The 11889-nt window shown below is 36.8% G+C and overlaps 1 protein-coding gene across 1 annotated transcript; it reads right to left on the minus strand.

The window, feature by feature from the left end:
- Positions 1 to 560: 560 nt before the first annotated feature.
- On the minus strand, positions 561 to 11727 carry LOC140135608 (peroxiredoxin-like 2C). Its single transcript, XM_072157158.1, has 8 exons — positions 11604 to 11727; positions 8779 to 8981; positions 7434 to 7470; positions 7085 to 7116; positions 5356 to 5409; positions 4064 to 4166; positions 2850 to 2972; positions 561 to 928 (listed from the first exon to the last, which is right to left on the minus strand). The coding sequence occupies exons 2-8, from the start codon at positions 8962 to 8964 to the stop codon at positions 801 to 803; spliced, it is 663 nt and encodes a 220-aa protein (XP_072013259.1). The 5' UTR covers positions 8965 to 8981; positions 11604 to 11727; the 3' UTR covers positions 561 to 800.
- Positions 11728 to 11889: the final 162 nt, after the last annotated feature.

Raw genomic sequence — 11889 nt, forward strand, 5'->3', positions numbered from 1 at the left:
TTGGATGCCTCCTTTTATTGACTAAGTTAGTGGATACCTTTTGGATGCCTCCTTTTATTGACTAAGTTAGTGGATACCTTCGGATGCCTCCTTTTCTTGACTAAGTTAGCGGGTGCCCTTTCGGATGCCTCCCTTTTATTGACTAAGTTAGCGGGTGCCTTTTTGGATAACTTGTTAAGGCACCGGATACCTACCCGCATGACCCGGTAGCTCCCAACTCTGACTTTGAGGCATCCGAAAACTAATCCGCTAGCGGGTGCCATTGGATGTCTTTAAAAATGACATCCACAAGGTATCGGATACCTTGCGGATCAGCACCGGGTAGGCACCCGCTACCTTATTTTTTTGATATGGGTTGGACCAGCCAAATTTGAACGCTACGGAGTCTGACAATAAAGTGCAGCAAATCACAAATTTGACACATGTATGGGCATTGCCATGGGGTACTAATGGGGTGCTAACAGACGCTGGTAACTTGTGGCCTGCACTAGCGTATTACACGGTTAGCAGCGCCGATATATAGCTAGTGCACATTCTCGCGCCGTATGTGATCGGTAGTTCCGGGATACTCAATGACAGGATCAATGACCGCTTGCCACGCTGTAAAGTACTTCTGAAGCGGCTGTCAAGGCCCTGATCATACTTGGATAATCCTGGGATATGCGACTTGGTAGATTAATCTGTTGGACACCACCTTCTGCTAGCAACTCAGTGGTTGACTGATGTGTGGCCCTGACTTTTCCCATCTCTCCATGCAAAATAAAGTCTCTTATAGAACCCCTTTCATCACATTAGGAACATCATACTTGGATAATCCTGGGATCATTTGGAAGATTAATCTGTTGAACACCAGCTTCTGCTAGCAGCTGATTGACTGAGGTATGGTCCTGACTATTTCTATCCCTCCATGCATAGTGGAGTTTCTTACCTGAAATCAATATATAGAAAGAGTAATAAAGAACATGCACGGATAGATACTTCATACTTCAGTCCCCAACTCATAGATATGGGCTATTGGCATAAAAAACATGTGCAATTACACCACCAGTTGCAATTTGTAATTTTGAATGCACTGGGTGGTGCATTACATGTAGCTTCTACAGTGTAAAAAATTCTAAACACCTACTATGGGAAACACTGAGGATTTCTTGTTGGGGCCGGTTGCTGCATTTATATTTGGTTCTATTTTTCAACATTTTTAGTGATAATTTTGTTACAAAAACAGCAAAAATCATGTTTTTTTTCTTGTGTATGAATTAGGTTAATAAATGCATATCACTTGTTGCTCGAGATATTGCCCCAAGTAATGCACTTCTATCAAGATGTTGATGCGTTTAATGCACTCCCCCTTTCAGAACACATACATTAGATGTGGGGTTCATGCATTAGACGCATCAACATCTCAGCATGTGTGCATTATTTTCTACAATTTCACTCTTCTTCTTCTTCTTCTTCTTCCTATATACGTGCATACCTCAAATTGAGTATTGTCGCACAGGCTTAACGTGCACAGTTTTTTACCTATGCACGATCCTGGAACCTAGAATTGATTGCAGATATCAGAACCGGGGATGGTCCCCCTTAGAAGTGATACACATTTATTAACCTTAAAACATGCATCAGTTTTTTAAGGGGATCAATTCTCAAGCTAAATTGTAGTTCCTTATAAAGACCTCAGAGAACGAAAAATAGTTCCAAAATGTGCTTTTGAAAACCTGTGTGGAACAAAAACACTGTGAATGCTACCAGCCTATATAGTGTGCAACCCACAGACATGAGCAAGGATCTAGCTATATATTAGTTATTACCATAAAGGGACCCCAGCTATAGTCTGTATTACACTAACATGACCAAGAGGCTACATATTATGACAGTCTATACCATCTTTCCTTCATTGGGCTTTCAATAAAAGCAAATAAACTGTCCTCTTTTTTTGCATCATATCGCCTTGGTAATGAATACAGCACACAATGCTATAATCTGTATATCATACTGACCTGACCAAGGACCTACATGTAGCTTAGCTATATTTATTGTCAAGACCAAAGATTTTCTGCTGACTGTTTCGCCAGAAACATTCTGGCTTTCTCAAAGCAAGTAATATTGTTATAGAGAGTTCCCGTGTTTTCAAGCGGAACGGACTACAATAGTGTTTATAACGTGATTCGAACCGCCGTATTCCTCATTCCTTTGATTTGGTCAATGACCCTATTGGTGCTACATTCTACAAAATAACATTTGCTAATTATTGCGCGAGTGTTGGTATTCTGAAAATTGTAAACGGAGTTTAGGTTTCCCTCCAAGATGGCGGGTAACCCAAAACTCTCTATTCATCCATCTACTTTGAAAGGGATTGAATCCTGACCAAATGTTATTGTTTTATCAGAAGTAATCCTATCTCCAACTTTGTTCTTGAGTAGAGGATGTGATTTAGACAGACTGTCCCCTTGTTTCTGTTTATGGTGTTGACTCCTGTCTTGCGAATCCATACTGATTCCTTGACCCATCTTGCCAGGCGGTTTTCTTCCTCGAATCCTCAATTCAAGCAGATGGATCAATAACAACATCAATCACTTTGAGAAAGCCAGAGGTTTCAGACAAAACTATTAGCAGAAATCATAAGTCATTCCTTTGGTCTTGACAAAGAACTTTAACTGATTAATCAACAGACCCGATCGATGAACCTCTTCAGTTATATAGCTTATTACATGGGCCTACAATAAACTGTCCTCCTTGTTGCACCATATTGCCTTGGTAATGTATACTAATTTTAAGGGCATGCCATGTTATAGTCTGTATCATACTGACCTGACCAAAGACATGTAACTATAGAGTCTACATCATCTTACCTGGGCCTACAATAAACTGTCCTCCTTGCTGCATCATATCGCCTTGATAATGCATACTTTTAACAGCTCGCCATGTGCTTTGTAACACACCAGATATAACGGATGACTTCACATGTGGGCTGGCTGTAAAATCCAGAAGACAAAATTCAAAAGCATTATTAGAAGATACATAACACAGGCAAAACTTGTTTAAAAAAAGACCCATACCTAAAAACTGATGCGCAGACTAGCTTTTCCCAGCTTGGCAATGTGAGCATTGTGACAGCAGTGTGTTGAAGCTTGGCTGGGGAAGGCTACGCACTGGTACATAAATAGGTATATGGGCCCTTAGTTGTGGATGGCTTGGGCCCAGGGGTTACTCATACATTTGGTTTGGGTAGAGATTTGGCACTGATAATTTGAAAGTGGACCCATTCAATAAAGTGCTATTTTGGCCCATAATCAAGGTGAATTTTGGTTTTATAGATGTTCCTTTTTATCCAAGAGGCAATATGCATGCTAGTGGGTTTACAGTCCCTGGTACTTTCATATTTTGCAAAGATTACAATTTTGTCATCCTTGTCTGTTTAAAGACAGAGAGGTAGACAAAAGACCTGTCAAAACTGTAAGTGTTCCAGTTGTCCAAACACTCAAGTATCAGAAGGATGGTCCACAATACAATGATTCACGCAGCACGAACAAGGGACTAAAAAGCTGTGTGTAGTGTTAACATGTGCTTCTTTTTCCCAGTTTGCCATCAAGTTTTCAAAGCAAACCGGTTCAGACCCAGAACATGATTATGACAGTATATTTTAAAAGGGGGTACTACACCCCTGCCCAAATTTGTGCCTTTTTTTGCATTTTTCATTAAAAATGATAATATATTGGGGACAAGTAAGATAGGTATATTATAGGGGCAAGGACTACAACTACTGCACTGTAAATTTTATTTCAGCACAGACAACAGTTGTGGGGTTACAGTCAAAAATGAGGGAAAACCACTATTTGATCAATAAATCAATAACTACTTGCCTTGAGTTGCTGAATTTTCAGTACAGTAGTTGTAGTCCTTGCCCCTATGATATACATATCTCATTTGTCACCAATGTGCTATAATTTTTGAGAAAAATGCAAAAATATGCATAAAATTGGCCAGGGGTGTAGTACCCCCTTAATATGGTTCTGGGAGTGATTATTGTGTGCCACTGATAGGGTTACACAATCATTACACTAACCTTTCCCATGTGTTCCGTCCAACCTTAGACCAAGTGCTTTATGCAAATCCCTGTCTGGATCACAATAAAATTCATGAGGAAAGCAGGTTTCTTGACGAAATTCCTGCCAAAGGAAATAAAGAGATATTATGCTTGATGTTATTATCATTAAATTAAGTAAATAATTCTCATCATCACCGGTATCAATGTTGTTGTCCTTGTCATCATCATCATCTTTAAAGTTACCACTACCACCACCACCATCATTATCATCATCGTCAAAATCAGCAGCATCAAAAGCCTCAATATATTCTTCTTATAGCGTGTCCATGGCACAAGATTAAATGTGTTTCAGCCAGTGCTGAACACACTTTTCGGCATTCTCATATTTTGTAAACTGCCAAGTTAGCAGTTGTGCATGTTTGTTCCAGTTGAGGGTAACACAGCAGGTGATCCATTGTTTGTGGTTCTGTTCCACAATCGCAGGATACATCTGTATTCTTTTGATATCCCCATTTGCTGAGGTTGACTTTACATCTTCCTACACCAGACCTTAACCTATTGAGGTATTTCCATTCAACCCAACCGTTATCATCACGTCATCATCACCACCGCCACTGTCATCATCATCACTGTTATAATCAATATCACTGTTATCATCACCTATATCAAACTCATCATTGTCAATATCAGCAATATAATTACCACTGTCAATATACATGTAGCATCAATATAGTTGTTATCATCACAGATATAATGTCATTGTCATTTAAATAATCATTGTCATTGTTGATGTCATTATCATCATCATCATTAACATCATATATCATCATACTATCATCATCATATTAAAGAGTGCCAGCCAGTATGGTTGCAACAAACATGATGATGAGTATACAACAATGATGATAATTTGCATCGATCAACATTCCTCATGCACATTTTGTATTAGGCACATTAATATTTAGTCTTATGCTGGTTTCATACTTTCTGCCGCTTGCCATTGAGTGGAGTGATGCTTCATCATGCAACATCGCTGAGCAACAGCGGCATGACTCTGAAAACCAATGTTGCCGCTCACCAGCACTGCTCTACATGCTCATTGGCCAAAAATCATATCCTGTTCTCATACGTCAAAGCAAAGCTCTCGAGTTAACTCCAAGCGGTTAACCGCTTTAGGCAAAACAGTGGAGTGATTGATATATCCTGGTGCGACTCAAGAGTGAAGCAAAATCGTTGTCAGAGCGGCAAAGCGGAAAGCGGTAGTAAAGAATCAAATGAAACCAGCATTAGACATCTGGTACCAAACTTACTCTGATGTATGTGTGTGGTGCACATCCAATAACTACTAGTCTGACCTTTGCTTCCTGTCAAGGAGATAAATGACATAGATACCATAAACACATTTTAGATCATTCATGTTGCAAAGGGGAGCAATGCAAACTTTCAATGACATCCTATAAATGTAAGAGGCTAACCTCCCCCAGCAAACACAAAACGTTTTTGACATCATTCGCAAAAGGTTATAAAAGGTTGTCAGAAAACGTTTAAATGTCGAAGTTAAATAAAGGGTATATTAAGGGTATAAAACGTTTTCATAACATTAAAAATCATTTTTTGATAATCTACTGCTCAGCAAACAAAAAAATGTTTTACAAAAAAAACGTTTAAATGTCGGGCTATATAAAGGGTATAAAAACGTTTTAATAGCATTCCAAAAACATTTTTGAAAACTTGATACTAAACAGAATGTTATTTTTGGGTTGAAAAAATATTTTGCGAAAAATGTTTGCCCAAAATATTTGCAATAACGTTTTAAAAACGTTTTCATGACCTTAAAACGTTTTGAAAAAAACAAAAACATTTTAAGAACATTTCTGTGTTTGCTGGGTGCAAATATTTTAACATAATGTTAAAAGTGTTGACAATATATTTAGCAAAAAATGTTTGCAAAAATAGTTTATAATAACATTTTTGAAAACATTTAAAAATATTGTTGTAGTGTGTTTTCATACAAAACGTTTTAAAACGTTTTCATGACCTTTCTATAACCCGACATTTTAATGTTACTAAAACGTTTTTATGTAAACAAAAAGCCAAAATATAACTTATTATAAACGTTTTTAAAACGTTTTTGTTTTTGCTGGGCCCCTCCCTCCCTAATATATGTGATGTGATCAAGCAAAATCAGTCGGAACTCGGTTATATAAAATGTTCAGTTTCTTATAGGATAGTAAAAAGCATTTACAAAGCTGGATTTTGCAAAAATCTGTATTGAAATTGAAAAACCAGTTCTAAAGATATGAGCAATTAAAGAGTTTCCAAAACAAGAGGAAACAAAAAGAAATACTTCCTTTGTTTGGCTATATCTCAAAATCAATATTTCCAAGTTCTCAACTGATTTGGCTTGATCGCATCACATATGTGAAATGTTGAAAATTCCTTATAAGCTAAAAGCTAGTTCTTCCACATAGGGAGTGTGTATATCAAATGGAACACTCCATTGCCCGGGGGAGCCACTCAGAATTATACTGGTAAGCATCCGCGTGAAAGAAAACATGGATTTAGGGTGGTTTTGAAAAGCAAAACGAGGATCCACACGGATCCGCGATTAGGGTCTCAAAACACTCATTTTATTGGAAGAAGGGGTGTTTTATTAAAGAACGACCCTCACTTAGGGTATTTTTTTTAATTACTCAATTAACGGCCATTAGTGGTGACATATTTATCAAGTTATTCAGCACAAAAGTGTGGTTTCCAAACGATTTAAAACAATTCGGAGCCGACTTTAACAGCACCTTGAATAGCCGATCATCATCACTGAATGACACTCATACCGACACACGCAATGTCTATCCTTGTTTAGGGACAAATTTCAAGCCAATTCCTCACGTAGGGTGTTTTTTTATTTGAGTAAATCCTCGTTTAGGTTGACAAAATTTTGACATCCTCGCTTAGGGTCATTTTTTAAAGTCAATTCATGTGGATGCTTACAAATTTTATACATGAGTGGCCCCCAGGGATCCAATGCAGCTAGCTTACCTGGAGGTAATCTCTAGGTATCTTGGCAAGATCTGAGGGGAAAATTAGGAGGAAAAGGTTGAACTATTAAAATTTACATTGGGAAGCATTGCCACAACTTTTAAAAATCTTACAGTAACATACATGTAAAGAGAGTCCTCTCTTGATAAGTATCATAGTATGAACAATTACAGTGCCCTCTTTAATAGCTAGTTCTTTGATAGCAAACTTGCAAAATGCAAGCACTCTCTTGATAATTGCACTGAGTATTTAGGGAAGAAAAACACCAAAAAACAATTGGATTACATAGTAGTGTACTGTGCTCCAGGGACACAAGTTGCTGACAAAATAAACAAAATGCATCTTATACCTTCAACATATTCCTTGCAGACATAGCACAGAAAATGCTGTGGATAAAAATGAAGATAAAAACTCACTGTTATTGATGACCAAAATGGAGACTGATCAATGCCAAAAATGAGAAATATTTTAAGACTTTGATATCAAAGCAATAAAAATTATGAGTACTAGCTGGCCTATCATAGCACATCTAGATCACATTTGGTAAGGTTAAAAATTAGATCCATCTGACTCTACCTCAAACAAAAACTTCAAAGAACCATGCCCAGGAAGGAAAAAACATTCAATTTGAAATGCCTCAGATCATACAAGCTGTATCAAAATGATTGGTACCCACCCAGGGGGGGGGGGGACTCAGTGCAAACGACCATACAGGGACGCACGCAAATATGGGTAGCATTTTCAGCCTTTTGGTATATCAATGACCCCTTTTTCTAGGCCAATTTTGGTATATGAATGGGTCCTTTTTCAAATTTTCTCAATTTTTTTTCAGAAAATAGCCCAATTTTGCCTCAATCTAGCCAACATTTTTGAAATTTTTGGGAAAATTTGTATAAACTAAGACAATTTTGGTTAAATTTGGCCAAAAATGTTGACTTTTGGTATATCAATGGGTCCAAATTTCTTGAAAAATTTTGGTATAGTTATCGGTCCACTTTAAAATTCTCAGCGGCACACCCCTATCAAAACCAAACTTGAGTACCCCCGGTACCCATCAGTTTTCATTGAAAATGGATGAGTCTGACAGAATTAATAGAATTAACATAAGATCCAAACAATCTGTAGATTTATTGTATAACATTAACAAGTCATAAACTATAGTACCAATTAGTCATTTTGATACAGCATGTAAAGGGTTCACATGTTCAAAGTTTCAAATAAATCAAAAAGTTAATTGTTGACAAACTTACATTCTTTGCGAGAGCATATTATCTAGACCAAAGTGCACGTTTCAAAATTGCATCCATGTGACAAAGGCTATAAACTTTAATTAATTTTTAACAGTTTAATAATAATGAATGGTTATCTTTTGGGCTGTTTTTTTTTTTTTCAGGTTAAGTAATGATAATTTATAAGCTTATTTTGACTGGTAAATACAGGTTAAAATTCACTGCTAATTTAAGGCTAATAATAATTGCTAAAAACGGCCATCTTAATTTAATAGTTTCTCTCAAAGCTCTTTCCCAATTAAAAACCTAATGCGGAAACCAGTTGTTTTTTTCCTAGAGTTTTTTTACTCTAATTTTTTTTTGTGGGACCAGCTTTTTGAGAAGAATACACCACCATTTCATCTCTGAAGGAGGTTTCACTGTAGTCAAGATGAGGAATTTTACTGACAAAACATACAAACTCACCCTAACAAATATAATGATTGTCTTAGTTTCTTGATATAAAGTGTGAAACCTTTTCCTGTTACCAAATTGATCCCATATTACAAGATCTTTGACTGCATCAAAATCAAAGCCTTGGTCTGGACTAGGAATGTAAACATCTGGTTGAGGTTCAAGTGGTCCATGCAGACCTCTGTCCATTGATGCCATCAGGCAAGTATGTATTACTGCAAAAAAATAAAATGATGATTTAATATTATAGAGTGTCTCGATTGCATTTTAAACCTTTCAGCTCATACAAATCAAAATCTCAAAGTTTACTTTTGGCCAAAAAAATTAATAGTTTGGTTGCTCTTCCAAGACAGAAATTTGGAGGGTCGGTAGGTCGTAACCAGCAGCAGCGTTTATGCCCGGAGTCCCAAATGTGAGATCGCAGAGTAGGGAAATAAGAATCACAAAATGTTCTGGTATGTATGAACGGAGTTCATTCATAATGAAAAAAACGGTTGTTTATCCCTTCGGGCCGCAAGCAGCCCCTCAAGCATAAACAACCATTTAGTAATGTATTATATGAATGAACCCCTAATTTAGTCATGAAAATATATGAATGAACCCCTCCTAATACATAATTGTAAAGATATTTAGGAACTCAAAACATTCAAAAATTGCTCTAAACATGCTTTATATGTTAAAGTAATGTAATATTATGCTACAGTTTTTAAAACAAATTTCTTTTATAAATTTGTTAATATAAAAATAAGGATTTACCGGTACTATATATACACAGGAATCATTCGTAAAGGTACATCTAGTATTGGGTAGGCCTATTTGTCGGGGTATTCGTAACTTTTCATACAAACACTTGAGTTTATACGAACGGTTAAAAGTTTTTTAATGGACCCCGGGAGACACTGTCCCGGAGGTGAGGTTTTACAACTTGAGAAAAAGTCCTCAAACGTTCGAAATTTGTTGTCAAGTTAAAACTGTGCTGCCTAAGGCTGCGATCACATAGAAGTATACGGTATTAGGTATTCGGACTATTCGCTAGATACGAAATACGCTCATTCGATCAGGCTGAGTTCACACATGTCGTAGTATACTTGTGAACTCAGCCTGATCGCATGAGCGTATTTCGTATAGCGAATACCTGCCGTATCCTTCTATGTGATCGCAGCCTTAAGCACAAGCATGATGATATTATTCCAATATCATTTATTGCAGTGAGTAAACTAGACATTTTTAATTTTTACCAGAATTTTTGGAAGTTATACATGTACAGGGTGTAACAATAAAATGTATAAAATTTTGAAAATAGAATGACACAAGTATGCCGCTTATGTTTTGGTTTGATATTTACATATCTATCATGTCTATCAAGATAATTTTTTTGGCCATCAGATATTAGCTTTGTTCCAATAAAATCGATGGAATACATGTGATTGTGAAGATATGGCCAATTATGTACCGGTAACCTAGTCTTAAAATCGCTTGGGCCACTTTTGTCTAAGTGTTACAAAAGTGACTGAATAGAGTTGAACCATGGACCAGTTGGACAGTGCTCTTATATGTAGTTTTAAACAATGGGGTATTCGAAGTGGTAGAAATGATTACATTATAGAATATCTCTTTCAGTTTTTGAAAGTCACAACTATACTGACATAACAACCTCATTTACTAGAAATTGTGGCTGCAGCTCAACAACTTCAACCCCAATTCAAGTTGGAAGAGCGTATTTTTATGGTTGTGACATTCCGTAGCATGTGGAGTCAACCAGAAACCATGCGATTGTTTAAAGCTCATTTTCCAAACGTCTTACGTCTTCCATCAAGACATACAATTACATATAACTATGAGAAGTATGTAGAATTTATTAACAGAAATGCTGGCAATAGTGGTCGCCCTAGAACAGCCAGAAGCTAGCCCAGCAGAACTAAGTTTAAAATGTTATTGTTTTGTACTTATTATGGATGCAAAACTGTTCTCAGTTTTACCAATGATATCTCAGGGTTATGAGAAATAACTTTATTTATAAGATTAATTGAAAGAAATATCATAATTATTATGAAGTTTATGTTAAATATAAGAAGAACACCACTTTTTGTGTCAGTTCTTTGATGTTTACATGTAATGCACGATAAACATATCTACGCGGTTCAAACTTGATATGCGAAAACATGGCAAAAGTGGCCCAACTGCAACACGTTTTCTTTAATTAATAGGAAATTTCCTTTGGAACCCAAGCTGGTAAAGAAAACAACTAAACTACTGATTGTAATTGCATAACATTTGTGACATAACTCTTCAGGGGTGGTGCAATAATTATGTGTACCCCGGGGGTGAATTATAGGGGGGGGCAAAGATTTTTTGGCAGGCCAGAAGGGGGGGCAAGCATTTTTTGGCAGGTCAAAAGGGGGGGTCAAGCGATTTTTGGCAGGTCGAAAGGGGGGGCAAGCAATTTTTGGCACAGATATTTTGGGTACTGTTTTATATTACGCCCTAAAAAGGCGTAGAAAAACGTTAGGAACACCTTCAAATATGCAAAATTTCCTGCTCGTTGCTCTCGCATTATATGATAAGACAATTTAAGGTTTTATATTTGGGTTCCCAAAAATCTTGCATGTATAAGGGGGGGGGGGCAAGGGGGGGCAAAGGTTTTTTGGCACGCCGAAAGGGGGGGCAAAAATTTTTTGCTGGGCAAGCGCGTTTTGGCAGACCATTTTGAAAATTCACCCCCAGGGGTACACATAATTATTGCACCACCCCTCAGTCTTTTAGTTTTTTCCTGAGAAGTTAAAATGCAATTGTATAAATTTTATTGTTACACTGACTCTGTAATAATAATTATTTACCTTTACACTCAATCACCAATTACTACTTCAACTTTAAGTTCACTATACATGTAAATACTGTTGAAATGGCAAATCATGAATCACTTTCTTGAAACGACATGAGTAGCCATCATCAGATCAGTGCACTGCAGAGACTTTGTTTGTTGTTGATGCTGGGTCAAAGGTCATTTATAATTGATTGGATCATCATAATGTCAAAAACTTTAAATATAATTATGATCATTATGATAGTATTATAATATTTTTTTGTACTAAGGGCATACTCAACTAGAAAAAGCAATGTATC

The sequence above is a fragment of the Amphiura filiformis genome, chromosome 2, assembly GCF_039555335.1.
Source record: "Amphiura filiformis chromosome 2, Afil_fr2py, whole genome shotgun sequence".
Classification (NCBI taxonomy): Eukaryota; Metazoa; Echinodermata; class Ophiuroidea; order Amphilepidida; family Amphiuridae; genus Amphiura; species Amphiura filiformis.

Coding starts and splice junctions, on each gene's coding strand:
- LOC140135608 (XM_072157158.1), bottom strand. CDS start 8,964: ATGGCATCAATGGACAGAGGTCTGCATGGACCACTTGAACCTCAACCA. Junction 5,410..7,084: donor TACCTAGAGATTACCTCCAG/GTAAGCTAGCTG, acceptor TCTCCTTGACAG/GAAGCAAAGGTCAGACTAGT. Junction 2,973..4,063: donor GGACGGAACACATGGGAAAG/GTTAGTGTAATG, acceptor TGGATTTTACAG/CCAGCCCACATGTGAAGTCA.